This window comes from Passer domesticus, chromosome 9, assembly GCF_036417665.1.
Source record: "Passer domesticus isolate bPasDom1 chromosome 9, bPasDom1.hap1, whole genome shotgun sequence".
NCBI lineage: Eukaryota > Metazoa > Chordata > Aves > Passeriformes > Passeridae > Passer > Passer domesticus.
Genome location: NC_087482.1, coordinates 37631432 through 37659177, shown reverse-complemented (window position 1 = coordinate 37659177; position 27746 = coordinate 37631432). Strand labels below are relative to the sequence as shown.

Genomic DNA, 27746 nt, shown 5'->3' with positions numbered 1-27746 from the left:
CCGCGGTGACGCGGGGCCGGCCGGGCCGGGGCGATGGCGGCGGCGGAGGCGCCGGCCGAGGGGCCCCCGCTGCCCGGCCCGCCGGGGGGCCGCCCGCGGCCCGTCTGCTCCCGCCCCTACTTCCTCGTCCTCATGGTCTTCGCGCACCTCTACGTCCTCAACGTCCTGGGGCTGCTGCTCTTCGTGCACCTCAGCGCCGGCGAGCCCGGCGGGCCGCCCGCCGCCCCGCCGCCGCCGCCACCGCCGCCCGCCCGCGCCCTCCCGCGCCTCGAGGGCATCAAGGCAAGGCCGCGACCGGGGGCCGGGCCCGGGGCCGCTGCCGCTGGGCGCTGACCGCTGCTCTCCCCGCAGGTGGGCCACACGCAGCGGGTGGAGCTGGTGCCCGGCAGGGCCCACGCCGTGCGCACCCTCAGCCTCAAGCCGCTGCTGTTCGGTGAGTACCGGCCCCGCCGGGGCCGCGGGAGCGCGGGGTTCCGCCCTGCCGGCGCCGCGGGGCTGTGCGGGGCTGTCTGACACCCGCCGCTGTCTGACACCCGCTCGGGGGAAACGAGTCCCCGCGTGTTGGCATCACCTCCCCGTGCTGCTGCTCCTGCCTTAAAGAGTGTGCTGTGGTTTAAGGTATGTTGGTGCAGAATTCGCAGAGGTTATGTGTTCTGGATGGCCCACTTTGAAGAATTTGGAAGATTAACCTTTCCAGGTTTTTCAGGCTTCTGTAAAATACTAGGAATAGACAGCAGATCGCTGGCAAGAACCTTGAAGATGCTCAATACAAGGAAAGGACAAACTTTAATAAATTATGAAACAACAGTTTCGTGTTGCTGCTTCAGCACTGAGGATATGAGTAACAGGAGAATTGACAGGTTTAAATTCTTCCACCATTTTGTGTCCTGTTCTAGATTTATCTCTATTTTTGGCTTCTCTGATACACAACCACACAACATCTGCCTTTCAGATATTTTTAATCTTCTTTACCTTTCTGTGATGCTTTGCTGTCGCTGGTCAGGTCTCACTAATTGAACTCTGTGTTCTGGAAAGTCACTGACAATATGCTAAATAATTTGAGGGAGAGGAGTCAGTCATTACAAAATTCCTACTATTGCAAAGTCAGAGAAAACCTGTTGTTTCTGAAAAGATAGCATAGAGAATCATTCAGATGCTTTCTCAATAATAATAGAGGGATTTTTTTCTCATTCCAAATACATCATATACACTGAAAACCTCACCATGAATTTCTTATTAGATTTCTGCCTGCCATTCACTAAACAGACACACCAGCCTGGAGCTGGTAACCCCACAGCATCACAAAACTGGTGGCATTACCAGAACCACAGTCAGAGGCAATTGCTCTGGTTTTCACTCAGGAAAACTCCTGTTTCCTCTTTCCCTGCCTTTCCAGTACCACTGAAGTGAAACAGTTGGTCCTGGCCCCCAAGGAAGGTGCTGAAGATGATGAAAGGCAGGTTTGTCCTGGCAGCAGTAATCCTGCAGTTTTTAGCTTCTTGTTCCAGCACCTCCATTGGTTTTGAGGGAAGCTTTTCTCCCTGAGGATGCCATCACAGACAGTGACAGACATTCACCATTTGAGATGCCATGAGTCTGCTCTCCTTTGTCCTCTGATAAGGAGTCCCTTATTTAGAAACTGCAAGTTGCAAGACAATTCTTATCTCCTGGATGAACCTGCCAGGAGCCAGCTCTGACTTTAAAAGACTTCCAGAGACTTCTCTATGTATGCAAGCAGTACCAATCTAATTCAACTGGTTTAAAAAAAACTAATCCATTGCATCTCTGTTACTTAAATTAGTGGAAGTGTGTATTTAACTTGGTTGTGTTTGGTGAATACAGAAGCCTTTAGCAAAGAGTTTCTGGGGATTTAACACGAAGTGCTGCATCGTGCAATTTAAGGAAACAGGAAAGTGCCTGATCTGTCATCTTTGCTTTCAGCAGAGCAGGCTGCAGTGCCACCACAGCAGCAGACACTCATGAATGATTTAATGTGTTCTCTGGGCTTCAGAGCATGGGCTGGGGAACTTTAGGTTTGGTTTTTAGTTGTGAGTCACATCTGCATGGAACTCAAGTGTATTTTACAGAGCTATGAAAAAAACCCTGCTCTATTTTTTCCCCCCTCTGGCTACAAGGCATCGTTTCTAAAGCTTGTAAATCAGACCATCTGTGCAGTTTGCAGTTGGGAAACTCTAGTAATCAAATAGCCCTACTAATGGAAAACACATCAGACAAAGCCTTTTCAACCTTCAGAGCTTTTATGTGTTTTGTTTTCCAAACGCAGTCTGTTCAGAAGATACTGCCACTGCAGGGACCACCTGACAGCAGATGCAGTGGATTGGGCAGCAGTTTCTAAAACAAGGCAGTGGAGAGGAATAAAAATAGGAAATTTGTCTGTGTTTTTCTTCTGAGCCTCAGGGAAGCGAAATAAGCACTGCACAAACGTCAGGCGCAGCTGAATTGCGGTGCGTGTGTCTGAGCGCTCGTTCCAGCCCACAGCAGCGTGAGGAGGAGCCGCAGCCTGGGCTGCTGCTGTGCCTTGTGAACACGGGGAGGCAGCGTGTCCCCAGCAGCCCGGTGTGTCCCGAGCAGCCCGGTGTGTCCCGAGCAGCCCGGTGTGCCCCGAGCATCCTGGTGTGTCCCGAGCAGCCCGGTGTGCCCCGAGCATCCTGGTGTGTCCCGAGCATCCTGGTGTGCCCCCAGCAGCCCGGTGTGTCCCGAGCAGCCCGGTGTGTCCCCAGCAGCCCGGTGTGCCTCCAGCAGCAAAGCAGAAAGCATTCCTCCCAAAGGCTGGTTTTTCCGTTTGTTTTGTTGGTTTTGGGGTTTTTTTTTTATTTCAGCCAATATAGAAATCTTTCCGTGGACAATGCTTTGTTAGGCGCTAGAAATCCGACTTGTTTCCTCATTTGGGGATTTGCCATTTTCTGCTCTGTGGTCCGGAGCACAGTGTGTGCCCCTGCAGGGAGTGACAGTCCTGCTTGACTGGGATACTGAGCTGCAGAGAGACTGAGTTTTCCCATATTTTCTATCTTCCTTATGCAGAGGTGGAAGGCCAGGCAGCTGTGGAAGGATTCTCCCCTGCTCCCACATCGAAACTGCAATATCCTACTGTGCTGGGGCTGGGACTCACCTCCCAGTCCTGAGCAAAGCTGCTGTTCACACCAAAGCAGAGCTCTAACAGCTGATGTCTCACTCATGCTCTGCTTTTATCAAGGTTCTTGTGATATCCCCAGTTACCAGAATCTTCTGATCCACACTGAATTTCTGATGCTGAAAAACAGTTTTTTCCCTGTTGTGTAGAAACCCTCAGCTATCTGCTCTGTGCCTTTCCTGCTTGAGAATGGCTGTTTCCTTTTGCATGTGTGGATGCTGATCAGCTCTCAGTGCAGGAAGCTGAAGGGACAGCCTGACTCAAGAGCAGAGTTCAGCATGCAGTTTTTAAGGGGCTGGGCATAGCAAGGGCAAGTTCCTCTCTCTGTTAATTTACCTCAGACTGTTCAAGAGTAAAGTATTTGCTCCATTAAATAAAAAGTATCACTTCACAGTCAGGGAGGCTTTCATGTAATCTGAACAGAAAGTAAGCAGGCACTTGGACAGCATCAATGTCTCAGGGTCAAATAATGAATCTGAAATACCAGCTCTGATAATGAGAACTAGAAGGAACTGTTATTAAAGGTTTCTTCTAGTTTGTCCTCACCTGCATAGTTTTGTTGTGATGTTGGATCCTACGCAAAGCTGAACCTAGCATGTCCTGGATCTACAGAGCATTGTGAGAGGAACATGTTAAACCTGCATCCTTAAGCTCTGTCTTGGTAAAACAGGGATCTGTAGTGAAGCCCTATCTGTGCACTACGACTGCTTCAAATCACCTAGAAATATCACTGTACATCTCCGAAACACCACCTGCCAGGGAAAGGAGTTTTCTAGCCATAGGGAAGGGAGCAGTTTCTTATTGCTGGAGTTGGGATTTTTCAGACCTTCCATCCCGCCTGTTCGGGGCAGCGGTGATGTTTCCACCTCCTCACTGCCTGGTGCAGGTTCCTGTTCCTCTTCTGCCAGGCATAGGCCTTGTTCACCACCACTTTGTCGCTCTGTACTTCTCCACTTACAACGAAGACCCCTGCCTGAGTGCCTCTCATGATGTTGTGGGCGCAGGTGGCATCTATGTCCAGCCACTGCTGGAGCCTGGCAGGGATTTCAGTTCTGAGCAGCGGGCCGTGCTTCAGCACCTCCACTTTGGAGGGGTCCAGGTCGAAGTCCGAGATGGTGGTGGTGGTGTTCCTCCTCAGGATTCGGATTTTCACTGCTGCAGGAGTTGGAAAAAGAGCTGTGAGTTCTTTTTACTCTTCATAGCTCGCTCCCACCTCAAGACAAAGAGCCAGCCTAAGGCTTCTCTGCTGTCCCTGTAATGTGGGGAGGTATCTGTCCAAGCTTTTGCAACTGCAGTGAACTTGTAGAAGTTCTCATTTGAGGTTAGTCTCCAGTACTGAACACTGTTCTTAGAATCACAGAATTATTTAGGTTGGAACGTACCTCAAAGATCAAGTTCAACCACTGCCCCAGCACTGCCCAGTTCACCACTAAACCATGTCCTCAAGTGCCACAACCACATGTCTTTGAAATACCTTCAGGGGTGGTGACTCAAGCCCTTCCCTGGGCAGCCTGTTCCAGTGCTTGGTAATTCTTTTGGTGAAGAAATTTTTCCTATTACCCAATCTGAACCTCACCATTGGAACTTGAAGCCATTTCCTCTTGTTAAGTGGGAGAAAAGGCCTCCTTCTCCTTCTCAATACATTTCCCTTCTAAGAGTGGCAAAGATGTATCAGTACCACTGCAGAAACCCTGGAGGAATCATGGGCACAACCAAGCAGATGCATCAAAGTCCTAGTCTTGTGCAAATTACTTGACTTTTCTCTGAGCAGGAATTCCAGGAAGTGACATGACTTAAAGCTGCTCAGGATTTGTAACTTTTTTATTAAAAAATATCTTTGTTTTCCTATATGTGTACCTGAATTCAGGACAGTATCTTGAAAACTTCCTGCCATCTGATTAAGCAGCACCAGAGCTACTGCTTGCTTGGGCTAGGAGAGGGAGAGTCACAGTACTAGAGCAACTCTATTAAAGTTTGAAACAGCTGGCATGGAATTTGCTAAAGATTCTTATAGGCATTGATTGAAATGTTTGTCTGCAAGGGAAAACCAGAGTACTGCCTGTTTTTAGTTCTCACAGACCAAAACCAAATCAGAGTCCACAGAAATGAATCAGGTCTTCACTTTCAGTGCTGCCAGGAGCTGGGTCCTCCTGCTACCTCACAGATAAGGTGGAAACTGAAAATCCCTGGGATCTGCTGTAGAAGTTACAGTTTCTCCAAGTCAGTATTTATGGCAAAGCTATTTTCTATCCATGCCACTGCTTGGCTGCTGCAGGGAATGGTGGCAGTTGAGAGGAAAAGGAGTGTACTCACCAAAATCATTTGCACAGAGGCTTTCCAGGATCTCCCTGGCAGTGCTGGCCTCCTCAAGCTCACAGTCCTTGCAGCTGGCTCGGGGCACTGCTGCAACAGAAATCAGGTTATAACACCCTTGTCAAGCTTCACTGGAAAAGGCACAATGAAATTTTGAGATCTGCAGTTGGTGGCTTGCTGTTTCTTAGTGATTCTTCTTCCTGATCTACCCAGGCCCTGGAGAGGTACCTCAGACAGGCAAGGTGGGAAATGTTAGACTCTCCTTCCTGTGAAGGGGCAGACGCTGCTTGTCAGTGCTTTGTTCAGGCTTGTGTGTGTTGCTGCATGTTAAAGCAGCAGTGAAAATGCTTGATGAAGATCTCCTAATTTGGATGAAACAGCAAAACCAGTGGTATGGCCAGACTCCATCCAGTGATGCTGAAATGATGTTGAAATATTTGTTCTCCCCTTAACTGCTCTTGAATCTCCCCCAATGTTCATCAGGATCTGGGTGTTAATTGAGTCCTTCAGACAGACTTTTTTCCAGTGTAACTCATGTCTGCAGAGGCTCATGTCCCTTCATGGTGTTTCTAATGTTGAGAGAGAAGGCTTGCAAAACATTTCTTTTTGCATGCTTTTAAGCCCTAGACACAGCTGAAAGATCCGGGCTGCAGCTCCACAGCTGCCCTGGAAGCACATCTCGCTGCTGGGAGTCTGCACTCCATGAGCTCTCCCACTGTGCCAGGGCCGGAGGCTTTGCAGCCTTTCCTCCCCCCTGCCCCAAACCCTGCGGGGTCTGATGGCACCCAGGGAGCTAATGAATACAGCAGAGAGAGGAACAAGCCACAGCCAATGTTATGCTAATTTTCTATACACGGTTCCCAGAGAGAACAAAACTAGAATTTCTATTTTTTTTTAAATACTGCTTAAAACCAGAAATATGCAGAATAGAAGCAAGTCATAGGATCATCCTTTTGAGCTTTCAGTTTTACATATGAGAAAACACATTAAGAAAAACCTCTTACTTCTCCTGCTTGAGGAATTCTCATCCACGGAGACTGCTGCAATGCACAGTTCGTGATCTGCAGGGAACTTGTTGCAGTTGAGGATTTCGGGCCAGGGGTAGCCGTAACAAGCCATGACGGGCGCGCAGCTTCTCTTGACGGCTTCGCAGAGGCTGCGGCAGGGGTAGATGAGCCTGGGGAGGGGATGGGTGTTCAGCCCCCCTGCTGCTGCACAGGGCTGTGTTGAAGGCTTAGCAGGCAGTTTGGGGATCTTCAAGTTTTTTTGGAACATTCATGTCCAGGAAGCAAGCAAGGAATTTCTGGGGACAGAGGGATGAGGCAAGCTGCCAGAAGCCCTTCACCTTGGGGATCTTGTCTAGCTGTGCAAAGACTGCTTACCTTTACAGGTGCCTGATTACACACCACATTTCCTTAGCAGCTCTGTACTTTGAGAACTGCACCTCAAAACTGGGAATTTCTTTCTGCTGCTCAAACTGTTGGGAAACTGAGAAAACATGGGTTCGGGGCAGGAGCTGGGGTGAGGGGCTGCACAGGAGGTGGGGGGTGAAGCTGGTGAGTGCCAGCAGCCACTGCAGTGCTTGAGGGGCATGTGGCAGCAGTGCCTGGGGTGAGAGAGCAGAAGAACCCCAAGGAGGGAACATATTTCTGCTCCTGTGATGTGAAATGCTCATGTTTTGCTTTCAGAGGGATGTTCCCTGCTGAGGAATCCAATTGTCCCTTGCCGAGAGCAGCAGCACTGCTTCTTGGGGACTGCCCGGATCACATCAATGCAGTTTCTCTCAGGAGGCATACGGAGCAGTGCTCCTGTGGGGAGTTAACTGTAACAGCTGAAATAACTGATAAAAGCATCTTACCTGTCCAAACAGATCGGTGCAAAGAGGGAGCAGAGGAAAATCCTGGCGTCTGGGTGGCACTCCCTGGCTAGCAAGGGCAGCCAGCTGGAAGACTGCTGGATGACTTCTGTCATGGTCTCATGCTCCAGCAGGTTGGGGATCCTCATCTCGGAGTAGCCGATGTCGTAGCACAGGGCCATGTGCTGTGGGATGGGCATGCAGCTGGAGGATCTCCTCAGGTAGCTCGCCCGGGCGCCTGGAGAGCCCCAGAGCAGCAGCCGTGCCAGGAGACCCAGCAGCCACGGGCCACCCAACCTCCAGGGGTGCCTGTGAAGGGACCTGACCATGCTTGGAGCAAGTGAACCAGCAGCACACCCCGGACTGAGCTGCTCCTGGCTGTGGAATGCCTTTTATAGCCTACGAGCCACCTCTTTGTCAATCCATCCTCATTAAGTGCAGCCCTTTCAGAGCCCTCATGGGGAAGACAATGCTCCAATTTTCATTTGCCAGAGGCCCCGATTGTTTGTATTTTAGCAGGGGTTTGGCTTAGATCAGCAGGTGTGGAAATGAGGGCAGTTGGGGAGGGGTGAATGACTTGGCCCATGTGTCTTGAGGCTCTTTCAGCCAAGATTGAATCTCTGTTTGACACCAGTGCTCCAACCCATCCCCTTTCTCTTGCTCCAGGATTAGTCATTATTTCATAAACCGTAATGTTTTCCTCTCTTTTGTTTTTTGTAAAAGCAATCAAGTGTTGCTTAAAGTCAATTAGGAGGCATTTGTTTAGCTGGATCTATTGTTGAGCAGGCGGGGAGATAGGACGGTCTCACAGCCACAAGTTAACTGTTTGGGAGAGCTGGGGGCACAGAGGAACTAATTTGCAGCTGTGGATCCAAGTTGTTTGCAGACAGGATTGGCAACACTCAGCTGGAAGCCCCCTCACCTTGCAACCTGCATGACCACACACTTCCCAGTTAACAGAATTCCTGCTTCATTCTGAAATCCCCTTACTACCGCTGAAGAATGGGATTGTCCTTCCTCCAGCACGTAGTGAAGGTTCCATAAGCCATCTTTATTGTAGCCCAGTTTGGGGAACTGGACATACTGGGGTGTTGGTTGCCCGTGCACGTGGTTCATTCAGACCTGGTGCAGTGCCACGAGGTTCAGACTGGTCAGTAGAAGCTCCAGCTCTGGAGCATCCTCTGGCACAAGGACCCTGTGCTGCCTGTGGCAGAAATTGTTTCCTTGGAGCGTGTTATGGATACAGCTGGCTGCATTGTGTTCCTGGGGCTTCCCAGGAACAGCTCAATTTCTGCAGGGCTGGTTCTGGTCTGTGCTTAGCAGGAAGCCAGCTGCTTATTGACAGCTTGAGCCGATAGGGTTGATTTCAGGTCATGAAAGTAATTAATTTTTTCCCTCCATTTGAGGATTGCTGCTGTAGCTGATCTATAACATGTCCTTGGCAGATACCTGCAGGAGCTCTAGGGAGCTGCAATTTGGAGAGCAGGACCTTGGGTCTAGGAGCACTTAACCTGTCCTGCATGAGTGGTTTTTCTAAAGTCTCAGCAGCTGGTAAGAAGGTCACCATAGCTATGGACACCAGCCAGGAGGATCCTCTGAACCTCCTGGGCCACAGTGTAACTGTGCTCTGGAATGGGACCCTGCCAGTGCTGCCCAAGTGCGTGCCCAGTGTACCATGTGGAAGTCTCCTATCCTCGTGATCATTGCTGGATTTCTCTGTACTTTAATTTGCTTGAGATTGTGGAATTGCCTGATTGCTGCTAGGTTTGTGCTGCAAAGGAAAGCTGGAGATACCTGGGTATGAAGCCTGGCATCATCCATGTCCAGTATTTTCCTCGTTAATATTGCATTTGAAGACCCATTTTTAGTGGGGGAATCAAGGGAACGAGTGGGAGTAAGTTAGAATTTTTCCCCTTTCTGTTTGAGTTTCATAATAGAGCACTGTGTCATGCTCTCCTGAAAGGGATTTGGTTTTCTGCAAAGTGCCATCCTCTCCACATGAGAGCAAGGAAGTCTGAAACCCTGGCCATCACCACTGCCCACTGTAATGATTTTTGGCCTCCCTTCCGGTAAAGCAGCAGTTCCCAGACTGTGATCCACATGGCACCTTTGAAATGGTAATATGCAGTGATATGCACGTGTTTGTTCACTCCTTTGTCCATTGTGGTATCTGTGAGAGAGTTTCAGGGCTTGACCCCAGGATCCAAACATTCAGGAACTGCTGCTATAAAAATAACTGCCTCCAGCAGCTCAGGTGTGTGGTGTATGCTATTTGAGAGCCCTTCTGGTAAAAGGGTGGATGTTTCTGAATGTCCCAAACTTAGTTCCTAAATTTTCTCCCTACCTATTTTGATTATTTTTTCCTGAGACTCCTGCTACCAGCATGGGATCCCAGTGTAACAGTTCCTCAATCTCTGTTCCTGCTCACACTTTTGCTGCAGAAATCCCTGACTTCTTGACAGAGGAGGAGTGCAAGCTCATTGTCCATCTGGCAAAGCTAAAGGGACTACAGAAGAGCCAGATCCTACCAACAGAGGACTATGAGGAAGCCATGGAAATGATTGAAATCAGCCAGATGGACATTTTCAATCTGCTGGACCACAATCAGGATGGGCAGCTGCAGCTCAAAGAGGTAGAGTGTGGGACAGACTGGGGAAGGTTTGCTGGAGACCCTCTGGCACATCCCCTCATCAGATGCCCCCTTGGTTACTCATGTGCTTGGGTGGGGCCAGACCCCAGGATATACCAGTCATAATTTGCTTAATTTTATGCCTCAGAATTTGTGCTGGCCTTGAGAATGGAAGTTTCTGGGCAATGTGCAGCAGTTGTCATGCTATTGGGAGGCAGCAACAGTCCTTGGCAGGACATGTGTGCTTTGAATATGCTGGATAAAATGTTCCTGTGCTGTGGGTTGTTGCCTCTTGCTGTGTGTCCTGGGAAGTGAGTTTGTCACGTAGGCCCTGCTTTGTGCAGCCTGTGGGGAACTCACTGTGTGAATTCACAAGCCCCAGCAAAGCCACCCCTGTTGATGAGCTGAGGGAAATAATAAACCTCTTGTCCAGAGCTCTTCAGTACCCTTGCCCTGTATGGCAGGTACTGGCAGTTCAAGCATGTCCCTCCTCAGGCTCCCAGTCCAGGTGAAGCTGGGAGTCTGAACCATCCTGTGCACCATGAGTGCTGTGGAGTATGGGGAGCTGTGCCAGTGACAGCCCAGGGCAAGGCTCATTTCTCTGAAGGTCAGAGCCTGCTGAGAGCTATTCAGGCTTCTGCATCTCTCTGTACATGTTGAAGGGAAGAATTTTGTTTCAAGCCCTTACCATGGACAAGTAAAAGCATTCACTCATCAATATCAATATTATCATCAATAGCTTTACTTTCCCTTCAAGAAGAAGCTGTGCTCTTTCCACCTCAGGGCTGGTTAACCAAGTCCCAGCAGTCATTGCCATGACCTAAACTAGAAATAACAGCAGTCATCAGCGACACGCTGTGTGTGGCTGCCAGATGATTCTCACTGCAATTGTCTTTCTCAGAAATGTGCTGATGCCTGTGTGGCTGATGTGCTGTGGCGGAGATCCTGCCAGGCCTCATGCAGGGAATCTGTAGGGTCTCAGGAGTGCAAAAAAGCAGTGCTTTTTTTGATGTATTTATGAATTTCAGGTGTTGACCCATACCCGACTTGGAAACGGCAGGTGGATGACCCCTGAGAACATCCGGGAGATGTACACAGCGGTCAAAGCTGATCCTGATGGGAATGGTAAGAGCAGCTCCATGGGAATCCCTTCACCCTCAGCACCTTGGACACCTTGCACAGCCACGTTGGGGAGAGCAAGAGCCATGTCCCTGCCAAGGACTTTTTTCTCTGGCTGAATTGTTTGAAGGAAGTAGCACTGCCCTAGACACCTCCTCAGGGAGGTGCATGCAGGGTAACCCTCTTATGCAGCACTCCTGCTCCTGCATCACCACTCCAGCAGCTGACTGCTCCCACTGCCTGGGCTTGGATCTTGCTGGAGCAGGACCAGACCACAACTCTGCACTCCCTTTCCCCTGTCAGACCTGCCTTGCTTCATGCCCTGCTGTAACAGGCTCTTAGGGCTGTGCTTCTGTTCCCCTGGTCTGAGAGACCACTCAGGTTCTGACTACAGAGCTCTTGTTACCTTGGATGCAGGTGCTCAGACACACATTGCGTGCCCCCCTGTTTTCAGGGAGGCTTTTGCAGCAGGCCAGGAGGCCCATGTCACTGTGAGGGGAGAGTGGAATAAGCGGAGGAGGGGGTGATCAGCCTTTGGTGCTGACCCCCCTCTCTGCCACTGCAACCTCTCTGTATTCCATGAGGCCACTTCTGCCCCTCCTGCCCCCGCTCTCCCAAGGGCTCCTGCTGCTCCGGACATACACTCTAACCTCTGCTGCTCTAATTAGAGTGGCCTCAATTAAGCAACACTCCATTTCCTAATCAAATTAAGTGAATGCACAGTCTCTTCCAGTGACCTGGCATTGAGAGCTGCCCAGGAGGAGCTGCTTTGGAGTTGAAGCAGTAGCAGTGTGAAAGCATAAATATCCGGAGGGCACCCTGTGCAACTCTCCTCCAGGCTGGTGGCATTCTTGGCAGGGGTATGACTGAGTCCTCAGTGGCTTTTCCACCATTGTGGATATTAACAAATGAAAGGTCCTGTTACAGGGCTATTGGCAGGACCTTGCTTCCAGAGTGCTGCTTCCCTCTGTTGTTAGATTGGTACATGACACTGAGAGACCAGGTCACAACCTGGATGTGGCACTGCGTCATCAAAGACTGGGGGGAGTAAGGGGAAGTGCAGACAGGGAGACACTAGGAATAATAACAGTGGATCATTTGGTCATGACCTGAGGACGTGCACCTGAGGAGCTGTCCCTGGCTGACCCTTGTGGCTGGTCCTTCCTCCTGCCAGGGGGTGCTCATGCCCAGGGAGCAGAGCTGGCACCCTGGGTTTGCTGCCTGAGTGAGCTCCTCTCCCAGCCCTTGGTGTGTGCAGGGCAGCCCAGGGCAGTGCACTGCATGCTGCTATCAGGGACCTGTGCAAGGCTTCCCCTCTCCAGAAAAAGGAAATAACAAATGTGAGGATTTTCCTGAAGCTGACAAAGGCAAGAGTCCACCTCTTGCTGATTCCAGTTGAATGCAAACAAGAAATACCTGTTTTAGGAGAAACTGTTTTGTACCTCTTGCTTTTCTGTTAGTTCTATTTACGCAAGACCATACTGTCATGTATTCCTCATTTATGTTTTGCAGTTACACAAATGCAGGAGAATGTACAGCTTGTTTTGGGTTTGGCTTTTTCTTAATTACCCTGCAAGGTCATATAGAAAATGTGGTCTGAGGTCCCACTCTGTCCCTTAAACATATTGATTTAAATATCTAAATAATAAGCCTCAAGACATTGGATAGCACAGACTTTCTTGTGCATACAGACATTGTAGTGTCTCTCTCTTTTGATATATGGATTTGTGTGTTTCATGAGCTTTTTAAAATTTTAAATGGTGTTTGCCTGTCCCAGTTCTGACCCTGCACAGTTCACTTTGGCAGGTTGCTCTGTGTCCTCTGCTCAAGCAAGAGCTTTGCTGGAGCCCCTGATCATGGGCAGAAGGGGTGCAGCTGTGGTGGACACAGTGGGCCCTGACTGGGCTCTGTGTGAGAAGGGCAGTTTCTGCAGTGCCCTCAGCTGGTCTTTCTCCAAGGACAGGATGCAAGAACTATTACCTGCACCAGAGTCAGGTGGCTTTTCCTGTGTTCCCACAGGTGTGCTAAGTTTGGAGGAGTTCAAGCAGTTGAATATCCGTGATTTCCACAAGTACATGGGCAGCCAGAAAGTGAAGATGAGTGACTTGGTGCGCAACAGCCAGCACACCTGGCTGTACCAGGGCGAGGGGGCACACCAGGTCATGAGAGCCATTCGGCAAAGGTAAGGGCCAGGGAGCTGAGGGGAGGCTGCCTTTGGGTGGGCACAAGCATCACCTATGTGCTGGGAGAGGCAGTGGCAGACTTGCTAATATTCACACTTCCTAATTGTGTGAGAAGTCCTTGGAGTATAAAGAGCATTGAACACAGACACGAAATGGAGAGAGGAGGTTTTCATTAGAAGAAGAATTTGCATTGTCCTGTGGAAAGGGAAAAAGAAAAATCGAGCCTTTCAGCATCTCCATTCACTTTTGGGAACAGCCCTATAAAACCAGGAAGATTTGGCAGTATATGAAATCATTCATTCTAATTAGTAACTGAGCTTACTGGGAGAAACTGCCCGTTTCCAATGCTGTCTGGGTGCCAGCAGTTACTGTCATTTGCTTTAGTTACTCATGCATTTCACTGAAATTTGTCTTTGCTGTGCAGAGCTGACTTTTTAAAAAGCATGACTTCACCTTAAATTAGTCAAGTTAGTTTAATCCTCCAAGCAAACATATTGTGGGGCAGCTCATGGCAGATGGGAGAGCCTCTTACCTTTCCCTTCATCTCAGATTTGGTACTGGGAAGAGCTGAAGCCCAGCATGAAGGCCAAATCATGTAGTTGTAGTGAGTTTCAGATAATTGGCTGGAGACTCACATGTTCTTGTGGTGCTGGTCCTCACCCAGAACGTGGGTGGGTAAATTCTGTCCTGAGGCCTGAAAAACAGCTGTTGGCCACTCCTTTTCTTCAGTGCATTCCAGTGGGAAAATGGGGTCACATATTGCCTTGATTAGAGCAGACTGTGGCTGTCACCTTCTCTGTGCCAGCCAGCCAGCACACACAGGCATCAGCATTCCACTTGCACGCTCTGCAGCTGGCCACTGTCAGGAGGATGTGAAGACACAGCACTGAAGGAGGCTGTCAGTCCTCCCTTGGACCAGGCAGCGCCTGCAGGGGCTTTGCCATCCTGCCCAGGTGCCACATTGTCCTTGCACCTGCCCCAAGGGCTTCACCAGTCCGGATTCTCAGAGCTCTGAGTGTTCTTTGGCAGGTCTCAAGACGTACCTGCTTGCCTTGGGGATGATCTCAGATGTAGCAGTGGAAAAATCCCAGAGCAGGAGGGCTCCGGTCTCCTTGATCACTTCCAGTGCCCCTCTGCCCTGGGGGAGGCTGCTGAAAAGGCAACAGGGAAAGGTGAGTTAGGTGACAAGACTGTTCCTAGAGCTAGTCTCTCGTTCACTCTCAGCAGGGGTCCTGTGCTTTGCTAACTGTCCCTGAGGTCTGTAGGTGGTGTGCAGGAGAAGTGATGAGATGGCACATGAAGGCTCCAGGGACATGCACAGAAGGGATCTTGCTGAGCAAGCAAAGTCTTCCTGAGAGCAGTCCTGCTAGAGATGCTTCCTTCAGTTTTGTTTTGGTTTTTTATTAACCTTGATGAGGGTTTTCTGAGCCGATGCTGTGGTCCAACAGATGAGTAAGGACCTGGTTGTCTCTTGGCATGCTCGCTGCAGCCCATCCGTCTCTCCGGTCTTTTGGGAAGGGGGCTCTCTTTCTCTGGGTTTATTCACTGCTTGGGAGTAGTGGCTGGCTGGGGTGAGGGTGGCTTTCCACTCACCTGCTCTGCTCTTCCCCAGGGTGATGCGCCTCACTCGCTTGCCCCCCGAGATCGTGGAGCACAGCGAGCCCCTCCAGGTTGTGCGGTACGACCAGGGAGGGCACTACCACGCCCACATGGACAGCGGCCCCGTGTTCCCCGAGACTGCCTGCAGCCACACAAAGCTCGTTGCCAATGAGAGCGCTCCCTTTGAGACCTCCTGCCGGTAAGCTCTGCCCCGGGCACCTTATACAAGGGGTGTGAAGAGCCATTTCGCCTCACTTCATCTCACCTGGGACCCAGTGCTCGGGTTGTGGGCTCACAAACAGCTCAGGACATCACAGGCATGAAGGGGTTTCAAAGGGCAGGTGGGCAAATCCCACTCAGGGAAGGTGGAGTGGGTGGGCCTGCCCCAGCAGAGCCTACAAGCACACTCATTACTCTGGGTAGGGGTTTTCTTTGTTGTCCTTGTGTTCCTCTTGGAGAAAAGCTGATGGTGTAAATCACGTGCCGTGCGATGTCTTGGAGGAGCCACTGTGTTTATGGTGGAGCAGCAGGGTATGGAGAGCTCCTGTGCATCTCCTCCTGCTCCAGGTGTGTCTCCTGACAGTCTCTGTCTTGCAGGTATGTGACTGTGCTGTTCTACCTGAACAATGTGACTGGGGGAGGTGAAACAGTCTTTCCTATCGCCGACAATAGGACGTACGAAGAGACGGTAAATGAAACTTGCCTGTGGGTTACCCCTGGGAATTCTGAGTCCCTCTTGGAATTCATTGTGACTGCAGAAGGGGTCTGGTGTGTTAGGTTGGTGTGCATTAGCATTTGCAGCTAGAGCACTGGGGAAACTGTGCTCCATTTATAATCTTTTCCCTCTGAGGACAGGGGAAGAGGCAGAAGAGGCACAGAGCTTTGACAGCTCAGCTCTCCCTGCTCAGAGGTGTGAGGTGTCAGACAAAGTGTTAAGAAATGGCAGCTGCTCAGAACGAGGTCATGAACTTCCTGGGGCCTGAAACTGGCTGCTCCAGGGGGTTATGAAAGCTCCTGCATCAACCTTAAGCCAACCTGTGGAACGCTCAGGCAGGGGTGAGGGGCAGGGGCAACCCAGTGCCTTGTCCCAGCCCTGTTTGTGACATCTTCCCTGTGGTTTCTGTCCAGTCTTTGATCCAGAATGACATTGACCTGCGAGATACTCGGAAAAACTGCGACAAGGGCAATTTGCGAGTGAAACCTCAGCAAGGCACTGCTGTCTTCTGGTACAACTACCTGTCAGATGGAGAAGGTACAGGCTCACTCCAGAACTGGGCTCTTGGGAGGGGTGGGACTGCAGTAGGTTACAGCCATCATTTCCTTGCTGCAGCTGGGAGCTCAAAGAACAGCCAGAAGAAGGGTGGTAGCTGCCTGCCAGTGGGAACTGTAGAGTCTTTTTGTCAACAGCTGAGTAGGAGCTTCCTGACTCTGAAAGGCCTTTGTTTACAGGCAGTAGGTCAGTGGCTCCTGATGTCTTTGGGGGACAGGACTAGCTAGCAAACAAAGACCTTGGCTGCACTCACCATCACCAGCTGCCTTCCATCCCACTGTGCAAGCTGAAACTCCTGCTGGAACTTGGTCTGCAATTCAAAATGTGTCACTGATGTGGTGTTGCCCAAAGGGATGGGGAGGGGAGGTAGACAAAGGCAGGGCCATCAGCTCTGCAGCATGAGGACACATGGGCCACCCCATGCCACGCTTGGGGCCAGTGCCTGCTTTGTAGCTCAGCCCCATGGTGGGTCCTTGGGGCTGTTTTTGTCACGCAGTGCAGCGCGGTTTTCCCTGACAGGCTGGGAATGAACATGAATCTTTAAGGCTGCTGGTGAGTATGGCTCCAGAGGGTTTCCATGGCAGATTTTGAGCTTTGGTTGGAGGAAGGAGTGTAGTGTTCCAGGACCCCTGAGAGCAGCCCGTGTTTCCATCTCTAGAAAATCCTCAGAGCAGGTCACAAGACCAGTGTTTGGGCTGTTGGGTGATAATAGCAAGAATCGTCACTCTCCTACTGGAAGAGCCCTGTTGTGTTTTTATGAGCAATTTGTTCCTAAATGGAAAGTGGCTGCTGATGCAAGTCTGCCACAGAAAAACGATGGGATCATTGTAAAAAGGTCATTTAGAACTGCTGAAATGCAATTTCTAAAATGGCTGCAAGCCTCTGGCTTCCTCAGGCCTTCTAGTGGCAGTACCCATCTCTTCTATGCCAGCCTTCCTTTTTTCAGGAGAGCTGAGAAAAACAGGCTGTGATCCGGATTGTGAGAGCCACTTGTGCTGAGTGGAGAGATGGAGGCAGTGGGCATTTTGCACTCGGGGAGCCTGCCCTGATGAACTCCTTGTGGCGCTAGGGTGAGATGGCACTAAGATGGAGGGGTGCAAGGAACAGTAACTGCTGGAAGATGTATCTGAGCTCAAACCCAGGCAGGAGAGATGGCACTGGTGTTCACTGGCCATGTGTCCGTGTGTGGTCCCTCCTGTGCCACCGTCTAACGGGGCTGTGCTCCACAGGCTGGGTGGGGGAGCTGGACGACTTCGCTCTGCACGGGGGCTGCCTGGTCACCCAAGGCACCAAGTGGATCGCCAACAACTGGATCAACGTGGACCCCAACCGCCGGCGGCAGCAGCAGTTCCAGCAGGAGATGGAGCGCTTCGGGGGCTCGCAGGCGGGGCGCGGGGCGCCGGGCGGCTGGGCGCCGGGCGGGGCGGCGGGCGGCGCGCACCTGGAGCTGTAGCGCCGCCAATAAAGCGTGCGGACACCGCGCCGCCTCCGCGTGCTCGGGGCGGGGCGCGGGGCCGGCCAATGGGCGAGGGCCGCGCCGGTGGCACGTGGGACTCGGCCAATGAGCGCTGGGGGGGCGGTGGCGGGGCTGGTGCGGCTAAGATGGAGTCGGTGGCGCTGGTGGCGCCGGTGACAGCGCTGGAGTTCGCGGGGGATGTGCTGCTGGCGGGTGAGCGCTGGCACCGGGACGGGCCGGGCGGCGGGGCCGGCGGCGGCGGCGGCTGACGCGGTGTCCCGCAGGTACAGGCCCGGAGGTGGTGGCGTTTCGGCTGAGCGGCGGCGGGCCGGCGGCGGCGGCGGGCCGGCGGAGCGTGCTGCGTGAGGCCAGCGTGCAGGGGCTGCGGGCCGAGCCGGGGCGCGGGCCGGCGGCGCGAGTGGCGGTGTTCGGCGGGCGCTGTTTGGCGGTGCTGGCGGTGCGGCGGAGCGGAGCGGGCGGCGTGCCGCTGCTGGCGGCGTGCGGCGGCGGGGCCGCGCGCGAGCTGCGGGCGCGGGTGTGGGAGGCGCGCTGGGCGGCGGGCGGGCGGCTGGCGCTGGCGCTGGGCGGCGGGACCGTGGCGCTCTACGAGTGGAGGGGCGGCGGGCGCTGGCTGCGGCAGGCCAGCTGCGGCGGGGCCGGGGCGCTGCGCTGCGCTGTGCTGGCGGGGGGGACCTGGGGGCGGCTGGCGCTGGCGGCCGGCACGGCGACGGGGAACGTGGTGGTGTGGCGGGCGGCGGCGGCGGCGGCCCCGCAGCGTCAGCTGTGCGGGCACCGGGGCGCGGTGCTGGCGCTCTGCTACTCGGCGTCGCGGGGGCTGCTCGCCTCCGCCTCCGAAGACCGCAGCGTGCGGCTGTGGGCCGTGGGCGAGCTGGGCGGCGGGGCCGGGGCCGGCGCCTGCCTGCTGGTGTGCTACGGGCACGGGGCGCGAGTGGCCGCCGTGGTGCTGCGGGGGCCGCTCCCGGTCAGCGCCGGCGAGGACGGCGCCTGCCTGGAGTGGGGCGGCGGCGGCGGCGTGCGGCGGGCGCGGCGCGGGCACCGCGGGGCCCTGCGCGCCCTGGCGCTGCGCCCCGCCGGCGGCCGCGTGGCCACGGGCGGCGACGACGGCGGCGTCCGGCTGTGGCAGCCCCGGCGGCAGCCCGCGGAGGCGGGCCCCGCGGTTGCGGCGCTGGGGGCCCGGGAGCGGCCGCGGGCCGTGCTGCTGGCGGGGCCGCGGCGGGTGCTGGTGCTGGACGAGGCGGGCGGGCTGGCGGCGTTCGAGGTGGCTCAGGGGCGCTGGACGCCGGTGCTGCACCCCGCCGCCACCGGGCCCCGCGCCGTGCTGGCGGCCGCCCCGCTGCGCGGATGGGACGAGACGCTCTGCTCCGTGGCCGGCGGCGACGGGCGCCTCCTCCTGTTCGCCTTGAGCCGCCCCGGGGCCGCCGCCAAGCTCACGCTCTTCGAGGGGGCCGTGCACGGGCTGAGTTGGGCCCCCCGTCCCGGGCTGCCCCCCAACACCGCTGCTGCTCTTCTGGCCTCCGGTCCCGACGGGGAGATGCTCTGGCTGGACGTCACCCACCGCCCCGGGCAGGCACCCTGGGTGCGGCTCATGGGTCGGTACCTGCTGCCCCCCTGCAAGCAGCGCTGGCACACCTGTGCCACCTTCTTGCCCCAGGAAAGGCTCCTGGTCTGTGGGGACCGCCGGGGTTCCCTCCTCCTCTTTCCTTGCAGCAGCTCCTCGGGGTGGGCTGCAGAAGGCACCAGCATTGTCAATGGTAGCACTGACCCCGTTGTTGAGGACTCCAGCAATGAGCTGGAGCCCTCTTGCCTGTTGCACAAAGGGGCTCTTCCTCTTGAGTCCCCACTGTCAGTGCTCTTTGGGCTCCACGGGAAGACAGGAGTTACCTCAGTGACCATCCACAGGGGCTCCATTTACAGCACGGGCCGGGATGGTGTCTACCGCCAGCTCCGCCTGCAGGGCCAGCAGCTGGAGGTCCTGCAGAAGCACAGGCCCTGCAAAGGGCTGCAATGGATTGAGGAGCTGCGCTTCACCTCGGATGGGGACCTGCTTGTGCTGGGCTTTCACGCTGACAACTTTGTGGTGTGGAGCAGCAGGACCGGCGAGAACATCCACTGCATCCCCTGCGGGGGCGGGCACCGCTCCTGGAGCTACTGCAGCAGCCCTTTGGCCGAGGTGTTTGCTTTCATCAAGTCTGGGGATGTGATGCTGTACCACCGTGAGGCCGAGCCCTGCGAGCAGCAAGTGCTGCTGGCGTCCCTGCACGGGCGGGAGATCACCTGCGTGCGGCGCCTGGGGGCCCTGGAGGTGCCCGGCCGTGCCACTGTTAACGTGTTTGTCACCGGCAGTGAGGACACCACGACCTGTGTCCTGGTGCTCAGTGAGAGCTCTCGGGCAGCTGTGCCCCTTGCCCGCCTCAGTGACCACATTTCCAGTGTGAGGACGTTGGCATTCGCCATGGGACCTGGAGATGAGGGCTTTGGTGACGAGGGCTTGTCTGCCCTGCTCTTCTCTGCAGGCGGCCGCGCACAGATTGAGTGCTACCGGCTGCTGTGCTCTGGGGACACAGCGGCTCAGAGTGCTGTGGCCTGCCAGGTCATCCACGTGGCCTCCCACCGGCTGGACAAGCACTGGGAGAAGAAGAAGAACAGGCACAAGCTTGTCAAGATGGACCCAGAGACAAGGTGATGATTGGGGACTGCCCAAGGCAGGATTAGTAGTGATCACAGTGAGGGAGGCTGGTGGGAACTGCAGGGGCCTCCATTGGAATACCTGCTCTGTGCAGCTGCAGGTTCAGCTGAGGCCAGCGTGGCTCCATGTGTGGTGTACAGTGCCCTGTGGGCCTCAAGAGGCTTTCAGTGTTAGGGAAGGGCTCAGGGCTGCTCTCCTGGGCCACCCACCTCCATGGGGTCACGGAGGTGTTGGTGAGCGTTGTGTCTTTGCTGCAGGTACATGTCCCTGTCAGTTGTGCCTGGGACGAGCACCAAGCAGCTGCCAACACCCTGGAAATTCCTGGCTGCTGCCTGCAGTGATGGATCAGTCCGGTGAGGAGCCATCATGGGGCCTGACAAGGGAGAATGGAGCTGGTGATGACAGCAGAGCAGGCTCAGAACAGGGGGCTGCTGCCATGGGATGTGGCCTGCTCTGAGCTGGCCATGGGGCAGTGGAGCCAGAAGCTCCTATTCTCCCAAGCCAGCTGTCCTCTGCTCCATTACAGGATCTTTGGGCTGCTGGAGGCTGCTCGGAAGTTGGTGCTGGTGGCAGAGTCATTTCACCACCAGCGCTGTGTGCTGAAGGTGGAAGCGTTCCTGCACACGTGGGCAGGAGGGGAGAGGTGAGCCCCAAACGCTGGGCTGCAGTTGATGGGCTCTGGGGAGAAACCTCTGTCCTTGCAGGGATGGCAGCTCAGCAGGCAGAGGAAAGGGAGAAGTTAAGCCCTGGGGGCTGTTCTGCCACTTCCATGGATCTCAGTGGGGACCCCAGGGCTGCAGCCAGAAACTCCCTGCCACCCCCATTCTAGGAGGCACCTCCTGTGCAGTGCAGCCACTGATGGCAGCATTGCCTTCTGGGACATCACCGGCCCCGTCATGGATGCGGCAGATGCCCTGCACCAGGCAGAGGGAGAGATGCAGCCCCTGGGTGAGTGCTGCTGCCCAGCAGCTCTTCTGCTCCCTCTGACCAAGGCGAGCACTGCTCTCCTGACCAGCCTGTTTACCCAGCCCTGGATGCCCCCCTGGTCACCGTCATGGCCCACAGCTGCGGCGTGAACAGCCTGCACATCCACGAGACACCCGAGGGACGGTACCTGGTGGCCAGTGGCAGCGATGACGGCTCCATCCATGTCTGCCTGCTGGAGGTAGCCCTGGCCAGGGGTGAGGCCACGGCAGGGACCTGCCTGCAGGTGCTGGAGCGGGTGTCCAGGCCCTGCGCCCATGCTGCCCACGTGACGGGGATCCGCGTGCTGCGGCCAGACCTGCTGCTCTCTGCCTCAGTGGACCAGCGCCTGACGCTGTGGAGGCGGTGCCAGGGCGAGCTGCTGCCCCTCAGCACCACCTTCTTCCACGTGCCTGACCTAGCCGAGCTGGACTGCTGGGAGGTGGTGGAGGCCGGGGGTGAGCTGCGGTACTACTGCGTGCTCTGTGGGCAGGGCCTGGAGATGCTGTGTGGCACAGCCTCCTCCAAACCCCCTCCACAAGAGGCTCTCAGTAATGGGGCAGTGTGTGACACATCCCGGTCCCTGCATGCATAGGGCATCCTGCACTTGGGCTTTGCCCATCACTGTGGTCCCTGCCTCCAGCCTGCAGAGTCATGTGTCTTGTCCTGAGGGGACAGGCATACTTGGCTCCTTTAGGCACATGCCACAGTTGTGGTGCTTGAGGCCAGTGGTCCCTGGGAAGAAGGCAATGTGATCCCTCCCGGACAAGCCTATGCAGTGAGGATTGGGGCTGTTAGTCCCCGCTGCCCAAGAGCAGCTCTTCCTCTGCAAGGTGTGAAGGACCCATGGCAGCTTTCCAGTCTTGGTCTCAGAGAGGAACCTTGCTTAGGAGGGCACTGAGGACATGGCCCAGCCCTGGGAGCTTGAGAGCAGCAGGAGGCCAGGAAGGGTCAGGGACCAGGGTCAGGGATTGGTGTGACACATGATGGGCTGCAGCCTTATGTGTCCACAGACAGAGCCCCGTGTGACAGTCCCAACCCTGCAGAGCTGAGGATGGTGCTGAAATGCACAGGGACACTGATCCTCCACAGCAGCGCCCTTGTGGCATGGGGGGTGGCCCACAAATAGCACCCCCCTCAGGCCAAGTGGGTTTTTCCTGCACAGCAGCAGGATCCAGGACAGTCAGACCAAAGAGAGGAAGGAAGGACAAACAACCCTGAGGTCAGACACATAGAGGGGTTGTCCAGCAACAAATGTATTGGACCCCAGTACTGGGGCTTGGCTCAGAGCCCAACAGGAGCCAGGAGCCTCAGGAGCTCCCTGCCAGCACGGAGCACCTTTCAATAAAGTTTTGAGGGCAGTGAAATTGGCATTTGTCTGTCTTTGTGGTGATTGGTCCCTGCTGCCACCTCCCCAGTACTCCCAGCCCAGCTTCTGGGGTGCCAGGGGAGCCCTTTTCCCTTCTACTGGTGTGGATGTGGAGGGGCATCCATGTCCCACACTGGACACAGCTGCAGAGAGCACAGACCAATCCCCAGACACCATGGGCCATGGGAAGGGAAGCACCTCCACGGGGCTGAACTGTGCCTTGCCCTGCCTGGAGACTGTGCCCTGTTCTCCCCCCACAGCGTGTGGTGTGCAGGTGACTGTCACACCATGGTGCAGCTCTTCAGGGGTGGCTCAGATCTGGCTCAGAGGAGGGAGGTGCAGGGTTGCCAGGGCGCTGTGGAACACATCCCTCACTGCTCCCAGCAGCTGGAGGCGAGCAAACATCTGGTCAAAGAGATGAGGGAATGGCTCCTGCAGGGAGAAAGGCAGCTTGGGACAGGGGCCCATCACACTCCTGGCACCATTCCCCACATGGCTGCCCCCAAAGAGCAGTGCAGCCCCAGAAGGAGTGCAGGGCCACAAGGCTGCAGGCTGGGACACCTAACTCACCCCAAGGATGTGCACCCGGTTGTAGTAGGAGCTGAAATCCATGCTGAGCTGGATCAGGAACTTGCACACCTACAAGGCAGAGACATTCTCATGGCACAGTGAATTCTGGCCGGTCTTGGGCCCTCACCCACCCCCAGCACAGCAGGAACTGCCCCAGGGGCATTGCCATCCATTCTCTCAGCATGTCCCTGTGTTGCTCACTGATGGACAGCTTCTGCTGGCATGGAGCTTCGCCCTGGGCTGGCACTGCTGGAGCAGCATCCATGGATGCCATAGCACCTGGCACTTACTGCCTCTGTGTTGGCAGTGATCCGGATCCCCTTGGAGGGTGGGGGCAGCTGTGCTGCCTGCTGCAGGACTTCAGGGAAGGGCAGGAGATAGTTGAAGAGCAGGAGCCATTCACCCTGTGAAGGGATTACATGTCCAAGTGTCAGATCCCCCCAGGCCAGTAGCATCCAGAGCTGAGGATGCACAGATCCCCCCATTTCTCATCTCAGCACTCACCTCTTCTCGGAGGCAGGAGAAGTTCAGCTCAGACACTGGTGGCAGAGGTGGGTATGTGCCTGGAAAGCAGGGAGACTGTTGTGCCCAAAGAAGCCCCTGTGGCTCCAGAAGTGGCTGTCAGAGGAGGCTGGTGGGGCTGGTGCTCACCCCGCTCCACAGCCTGCTGGAAGGTGCTGAAGAGCGTGGCCAGTCGGGCACAGTTGTACATCACAAAGGCACCACTCTTCGTTCCCTTCGTGGAGATGCTGCTGTTCTCCAGGTCCAGGGTGATCTGAGGGCAGGGAGAACTCACAGTCCAGGCTGCTCAGCACAGATCCACTCCGCTCTTCCCACAACCTGCCAACCCTGGCTCCATGCAAGCTGCTGTCCTACCTGACTCCGGTGAGCAGTGCTCAGCATCTCAAACTTGATGGCAGCCACTGTCAGGGTGTCAATCACCTCTGTCCAGGCCTCATCTGCGCAGAAGAGAGGTGCCATCAGGCACAGCTTGCTCCATTCCCATGTACTGATACCCAGGACACCCCTGCCAGGAGCAGGCAGTAGCTGAGCACCAGCACACCACCAGCCCCAGCTTCCACAAGAAGGAGCTGCTCTTTGCCAGTGCCCTGGATGTTGAGGTGTCTTCCCAAAGCAAGGGCAACACCTGCCTCCATCCTGGAGGGGAGAAGGAGCACCCCTGGCTGTGCAGTCATGGGAGCAATGAAGATGGGATGGAGCAGGCATGGAGCCCCAGCTCTCACCTTGTGCAAGCTCCCCATACTTTATCACGGAGGCTTCGTGCATCTGGCGCTTTCGGAGCCTGGCAGGAACAGACAGAGCCAGGGCTATGGGCTGAGCTGGCCCAAGGGAGCCTCAGCAGCAGAGAAAGCAGCAGGTGCCTTGCACAGCCACTTACTGGAAGTACTGGTCTGCCCCAATGGGTGATGAGGGGTTGGTCACCTTCACTGGCCCACAGACAAGGTGTTTCTGAAAGACAGAGAGGCTGGGGCTGGGAACTGAGTGAAATCCAGCCCTGCTCTAAACCTAGCCATGAGCCAAGGATGGATGCTGGGGGCCACACTGAGAAGGGCCAGAGGTTGCTCTTGCTTACCTGCAAAGCTGTGTGGGCTCCCGGATCCAAAATCCTCCAGAGCACATCCAGCTGCTGCTGCTGGAATTCCTCCTCACAGTTCACCACGTGCACGATGCTGCAGCAACTGCTCTGGCCTTTGGCCTGCAGCAGAGCACAACAGGGAGCTCAATGCTATTGCCTGGCAAAGGAAAGGACGCTTGGGAAGAGAGAGGCGGGCAGTGCTGTGGGGGCACTCACTGGGCACTGCAGAACAGCTTCCTGCAGCTCAGCCAAGCACTGCAGTGTCCTCTCTGTCACTGAAAGAAGGAGGGACACACAATAGGACATGAGGTTCTCCACCATCGAGTCTGCCCCAGGCTCAAACCAGACTGAAGGGGAGCAAGAGGAACAAGCCATTTGTGTCCACCACCCCACCTTATTTTTGTTAAAGAACAGCTGAAAGGAAACAGCCCTATTTACACCCATTCCACTGCCACACCGGAGCTGCTGTACACGTGAGGCTCACCGAGAAGCACATCTAGATTGGGGTCGTAGCCCAGCAAGCCCTGCTGCTCCACGAAGCTCTTCAGGTGCACCTTACCGATGGCACCCTGGGCTGTGCCCGGCCCCTGCTCGCAGGCTGCGGCACAGGGGCACCGGCCCAGCGCTGCCTTCAGGGCCGCGACGGCATCAGCGAGGGACGAGCCGGCGGGGCGGGAGGGCCAGCAGACGCGCAGCTGCCGCAGCACGTCCCAGCAGCTCTCCGTGCTGAGCGCGGGCACCAGGCGGACACGGGCCCTGCGAGAGAGGGCGAGGCAGGCGCTGGGCGCGGCGGGCGCGGCGGGCGGGGCGCGGCAGGACGGGCCGGGGGCACTCACCCCTGTGCGCGCAGCAGCTGCGCCAGGTGCTCGGCCAGCAGCACGGAGCGGAGGTGCCGGGGCTGCGGGGCGCCGGGGCCGCGCAGCGCCGGGCAGTGCAGCACCACGCAGCCCCGCGGCGGCGGCGCCGGGCCGGGCCCCGGCCCCAGCAGGCGCCGGAAGGCCTCGGGGCGCTGCACCCGCACCGCCAGCCCCGCCGGCGTCTGCCGGCACTCCCGCAGCGGCAGCACCGCCGGGCCCCGCAGCGACCGCACCGCCGACACGGCCTCGGGGGGCACCTGCGGAGGAGGGGACCGGGCTGCAGTGCCGGGGGCAGCTCCCGCAAACCCCGACCCGGCCTGCCCCGCAGCGCTGCCTACCTGCCCGCCCGGAAAGGCGGCGCTCAGCGCGGCCCGCGGCGCCAGGAAATCCCGGTGGCGCAGGTTGCGGGCGCCGCTCTCCTTCACCCAGAGCGCGGCGGGCCGCCCCAGGGCCCCGTTCAGGGCCCCGTTCAGCGCCCGCAGCGTCGCCGCCACCCCCGGGCGGCCCTCGCCCGTCTCCTCGCCCATCGCGCGCTACCGCCACCGGACGTGACGTCCCGCCTCTCCCGGGAGGCCGCCATGTTGCGTGCGGCGCTCCCGGGCGGCCATCTTGGTCACGGGCGCGGTGGCCGGGCAGGGCGGCCATCTTGGGGGGACGGGCGTGGAGCCACCATGGTGGGTGTGGCGGGCAGCGGGCGCCGCCATGATGGGTGTGTCAAGGCAGGGCCACAGGGCTGCGCCCAGGCACCCCGAATGGCCCGAGAGGGTCTCAGTCCCGCTCAGCCTCACCCCAGCGGGGCCATGGTGTCACCCTGAGGTGTGTAGGAGTGCTCCCCCTCTTCTCCAAAACGCGGGAGCCCAGCCATAAAGCCCTCAGGAACCGAGCGGGAGCCAGAGGCCGTGCCGGGTCAGAGAGGCCTGGGCAGGAACGGGCTGAGAGGCCTGGGCAGGAACGGGCTGCCCGGGGCAGGGAGTGCAGCCCAGCCGTGGGCATGGCCCAGCCCACAGCACAGCCCAGTGGTGCCTGGGCTGTCGGGGACAACAAGGGGCCCTGGGAGCAGGTCCAGCAGCCTGAACTGTGCTGGGAAGGGAGCTCTGGATGGGCTGGAGTGCGTGAGGCAGGCCCCAGTGTGGGCATGGTGTCACTGGCAGACCCCGGCTGGCCAGCCCAGCCTCCACCGTGAGCCCCAGGGCCTGGCTGGGCTGTGCCACGATGGCAGAGGACATCGATGGCAGAGGAGCATCGGCAGCACCGTGTGCCTGCAGCGTGGCCTCTGCATGGCACGGCGATGAGCAGCTGTGGGTGCACACCCTGCGATGTTCTCGGGGCCTGCCCCCGCGGGCTGCTCTCCTGTCCAGCACATGAGCAGTGTCCCGCTTATCAGCCCCAGGAAGAAGGAAATGGAAGCGATTAGATCACGCCATCGTGGTCTTGATGACATCTGCAGAGCTGAGCTGCTGCACAGCGATGGTTCGAGCACAGATCTGCCAGAGAGCTCACACTGCTGGCCAGCTCCCTGACATGTGCCAGGCTGCTGAACTGGGGACAGGGCAAGGGCTCAGCACCCCCAGCCCACGGCACCAAGCCTGACAGGGAGCAGGAAGCGGCAAACGCCACCAGAGCTCGGAGCCAGGGACCTCCTTCTCTACCGTGCCCTTCCTGCCCTCCCCGTTAAGGCAGGTGGGGGGGAAGGAAGGAGCTCTGCCCGCAGGGCCCAAACCGGTTCCTCCAGGGCTTGTGTGCATGGGGGAAAGGGGGGGGAGCAGGGTGAGGGCAGATCCTGCTGCATGGGCTTTTCCAGGAATGCAACAATTGGCTTTGGGGCTCCTCAGGCAGCTCTGGAGCCCCAGGGCTGCAGCCCACAGCCAGCGAGAATCTGCAGCCCCAGGGCAGGAGAGAGAACAGGTCCCCCCAGCCGTGCCGTGGCGGATGCTCCCTGCACCACCCACAGCCAAGAGGTGATCTGAGAATCGCTGCTCACACCAGACCAACTGCTGACTGTCCGCAGGGCAGGAGCTGCCCAGGACCCCTGCCCGGCCAGGGGGATTGCTGGACCTTGTGTCCACTCCAGGTGGGTCCAGGCTGGATCCATCCACATCCCCAGGGCG

General features: G+C 56.5%; 4 protein-coding genes across 5 annotated transcripts; 2 read left to right on the top strand and 2 right to left on the bottom strand.

Moving 5' to 3' along the window:
• On the top strand, positions 1-17599 carry P4HTM (prolyl 4-hydroxylase, transmembrane). Its single transcript, XM_064432850.1, has 9 exons — positions 1-282; positions 352-433; positions 9761-9951; positions 10977-11073; positions 13087-13249; positions 14863-15048; positions 15447-15537; positions 15978-16101; positions 17349-17599. The coding sequence occupies exons 1-9, from the start codon at positions 34-36 to the stop codon at positions 17570-17572; spliced, it is 1407 nt and encodes a 468-aa protein (XP_064288920.1). The 5' UTR covers positions 1-33; the 3' UTR covers positions 17573-17599.
• Positions 1799-9765, bottom strand: LOC135308102 (secreted frizzled-related protein 5-like). Its single transcript, XM_064432856.1, has 4 exons — positions 7323-9765; positions 6469-6641; positions 5465-5551; positions 1799-4306 (listed from the first exon to the last, which is right to left on the bottom strand). Exons 1-4 carry the CDS (start codon positions 7646-7648, stop codon positions 3972-3974), a joined length of 921 nt encoding a protein of 306 aa, XP_064288926.1. The 5' UTR covers positions 7649-9765; the 3' UTR covers positions 1799-3971.
• Positions 17600-17640: 41 nt separating the features above from the next.
• Positions 17641-22618, top strand: WDR6 (WD repeat domain 6). Its single transcript, XM_064432840.1, has 6 exons — positions 17641-17788; positions 17860-20275; positions 20540-20635; positions 20809-20925; positions 21112-21230; positions 21311-22618. The coding sequence occupies exons 1-6, from the start codon at positions 17641-17643 to the stop codon at positions 21838-21840; spliced, it is 3426 nt and encodes a 1141-aa protein (XP_064288910.1). The 3' UTR covers positions 21841-22618.
• Positions 22480-26420, bottom strand: DALRD3 (DALR anticodon binding domain containing 3). 2 transcript variants are annotated; one of them, XM_064432842.1, is made up of 13 exons: positions 25977-26273; positions 25618-25895; positions 25266-25537; positions 24998-25056; positions 24779-24901; positions 24584-24654; positions 24429-24487; positions 24061-24143; positions 23836-23959; positions 23689-23747; positions 23475-23588; positions 23185-23253; positions 22480-23046 (listed from the first exon to the last, which is right to left on the bottom strand). In XM_064432842.1, exons 1-13 carry the CDS (start codon positions 26163-26165, stop codon positions 22927-22929), a joined length of 1620 nt encoding a protein of 539 aa, XP_064288912.1. In that variant the 5' UTR covers positions 26166-26273; the 3' UTR covers positions 22480-22926. The 2 variants fall into 2 exon arrangements, with proteins under 2 accessions (XP_064288912.1, XP_064288911.1); XM_064432841.1 differs by having other exon boundaries at positions 25266-25895; positions 25977-26420.
• Between the last annotated feature and the right edge of the window lie 1326 nt (positions 26421-27746).

Bases quoted from the DNA above. Each gene is read 5' to 3' on its own strand.
- LOC135308102 (XM_064432856.1), bottom strand. From the start codon at position 7,648: ATGGTCAGGTCCCTTCACAGGCACCCCTGGAGGTTGGGTGGCCCGTGG. The intron at 6,642-7,322 runs GTAAGATGCTTT...TCCCCTCCCCAG, and splicing joins GCACCGATCTGTTTGGACAG to GCTCATCTACCCCTGCCGCA. The intron at 4,307-5,464 runs GTGAGTACACTC...CAACTCCTGCAG, and splicing joins CCTCTGTGCAAATGATTTTG to CAGTGAAAATCCGAATCCTG.
- P4HTM (XM_064432850.1), top strand. From the start codon at position 34: ATGGCGGCGGCGGAGGCGCCGGCCGAGGGGCCCCCGCTGCCCGGCCCG. The intron at 13,250-14,862 runs GTAAGGGCCAGG...GCTCTTCCCCAG, and splicing joins ATGAGAGCCATTCGGCAAAG to GGTGATGCGCCTCACTCGCT. The intron at 16,102-17,348 runs GTACAGGCTCAC...TGTGCTCCACAG, and splicing joins CTACCTGTCAGATGGAGAAG to GCTGGGTGGGGGAGCTGGAC.
- WDR6 (XM_064432840.1), top strand. From the start codon at position 17,641: ATGGGCGAGGGCCGCGCCGGTGGCACGTGGGACTCGGCCAATGAGCGC. The intron at 20,276-20,539 runs GTGATGATTGGG...TCTTTGCTGCAG, and splicing joins AAGATGGACCCAGAGACAAG to GTACATGTCCCTGTCAGTTG. The intron at 21,231-21,310 runs GTGAGTGCTGCT...CTGTTTACCCAG, and splicing joins GGGAGAGATGCAGCCCCTGG to CCCTGGATGCCCCCCTGGTC.
- DALRD3 (XM_064432841.1), bottom strand. From the start codon at position 26,283: ATGGCCGCCCTGCCCGGCCACCGCGCCCGTGACCAAGATGGCCGCCCG. The intron at 24,902-24,997 runs GTGAGTGCCCCC...GCTCTGCTGCAG, and splicing joins AAGCTGTTCTGCAGTGCCCA to GCCAAAGGCCAGAGCAGTTG. The intron at 23,748-23,835 runs GTGAGCACCAGC...CCTGCTTTCCAG, and splicing joins CCAGCAGGCTGTGGAGCGGG to GCACATACCCACCTCTGCCA.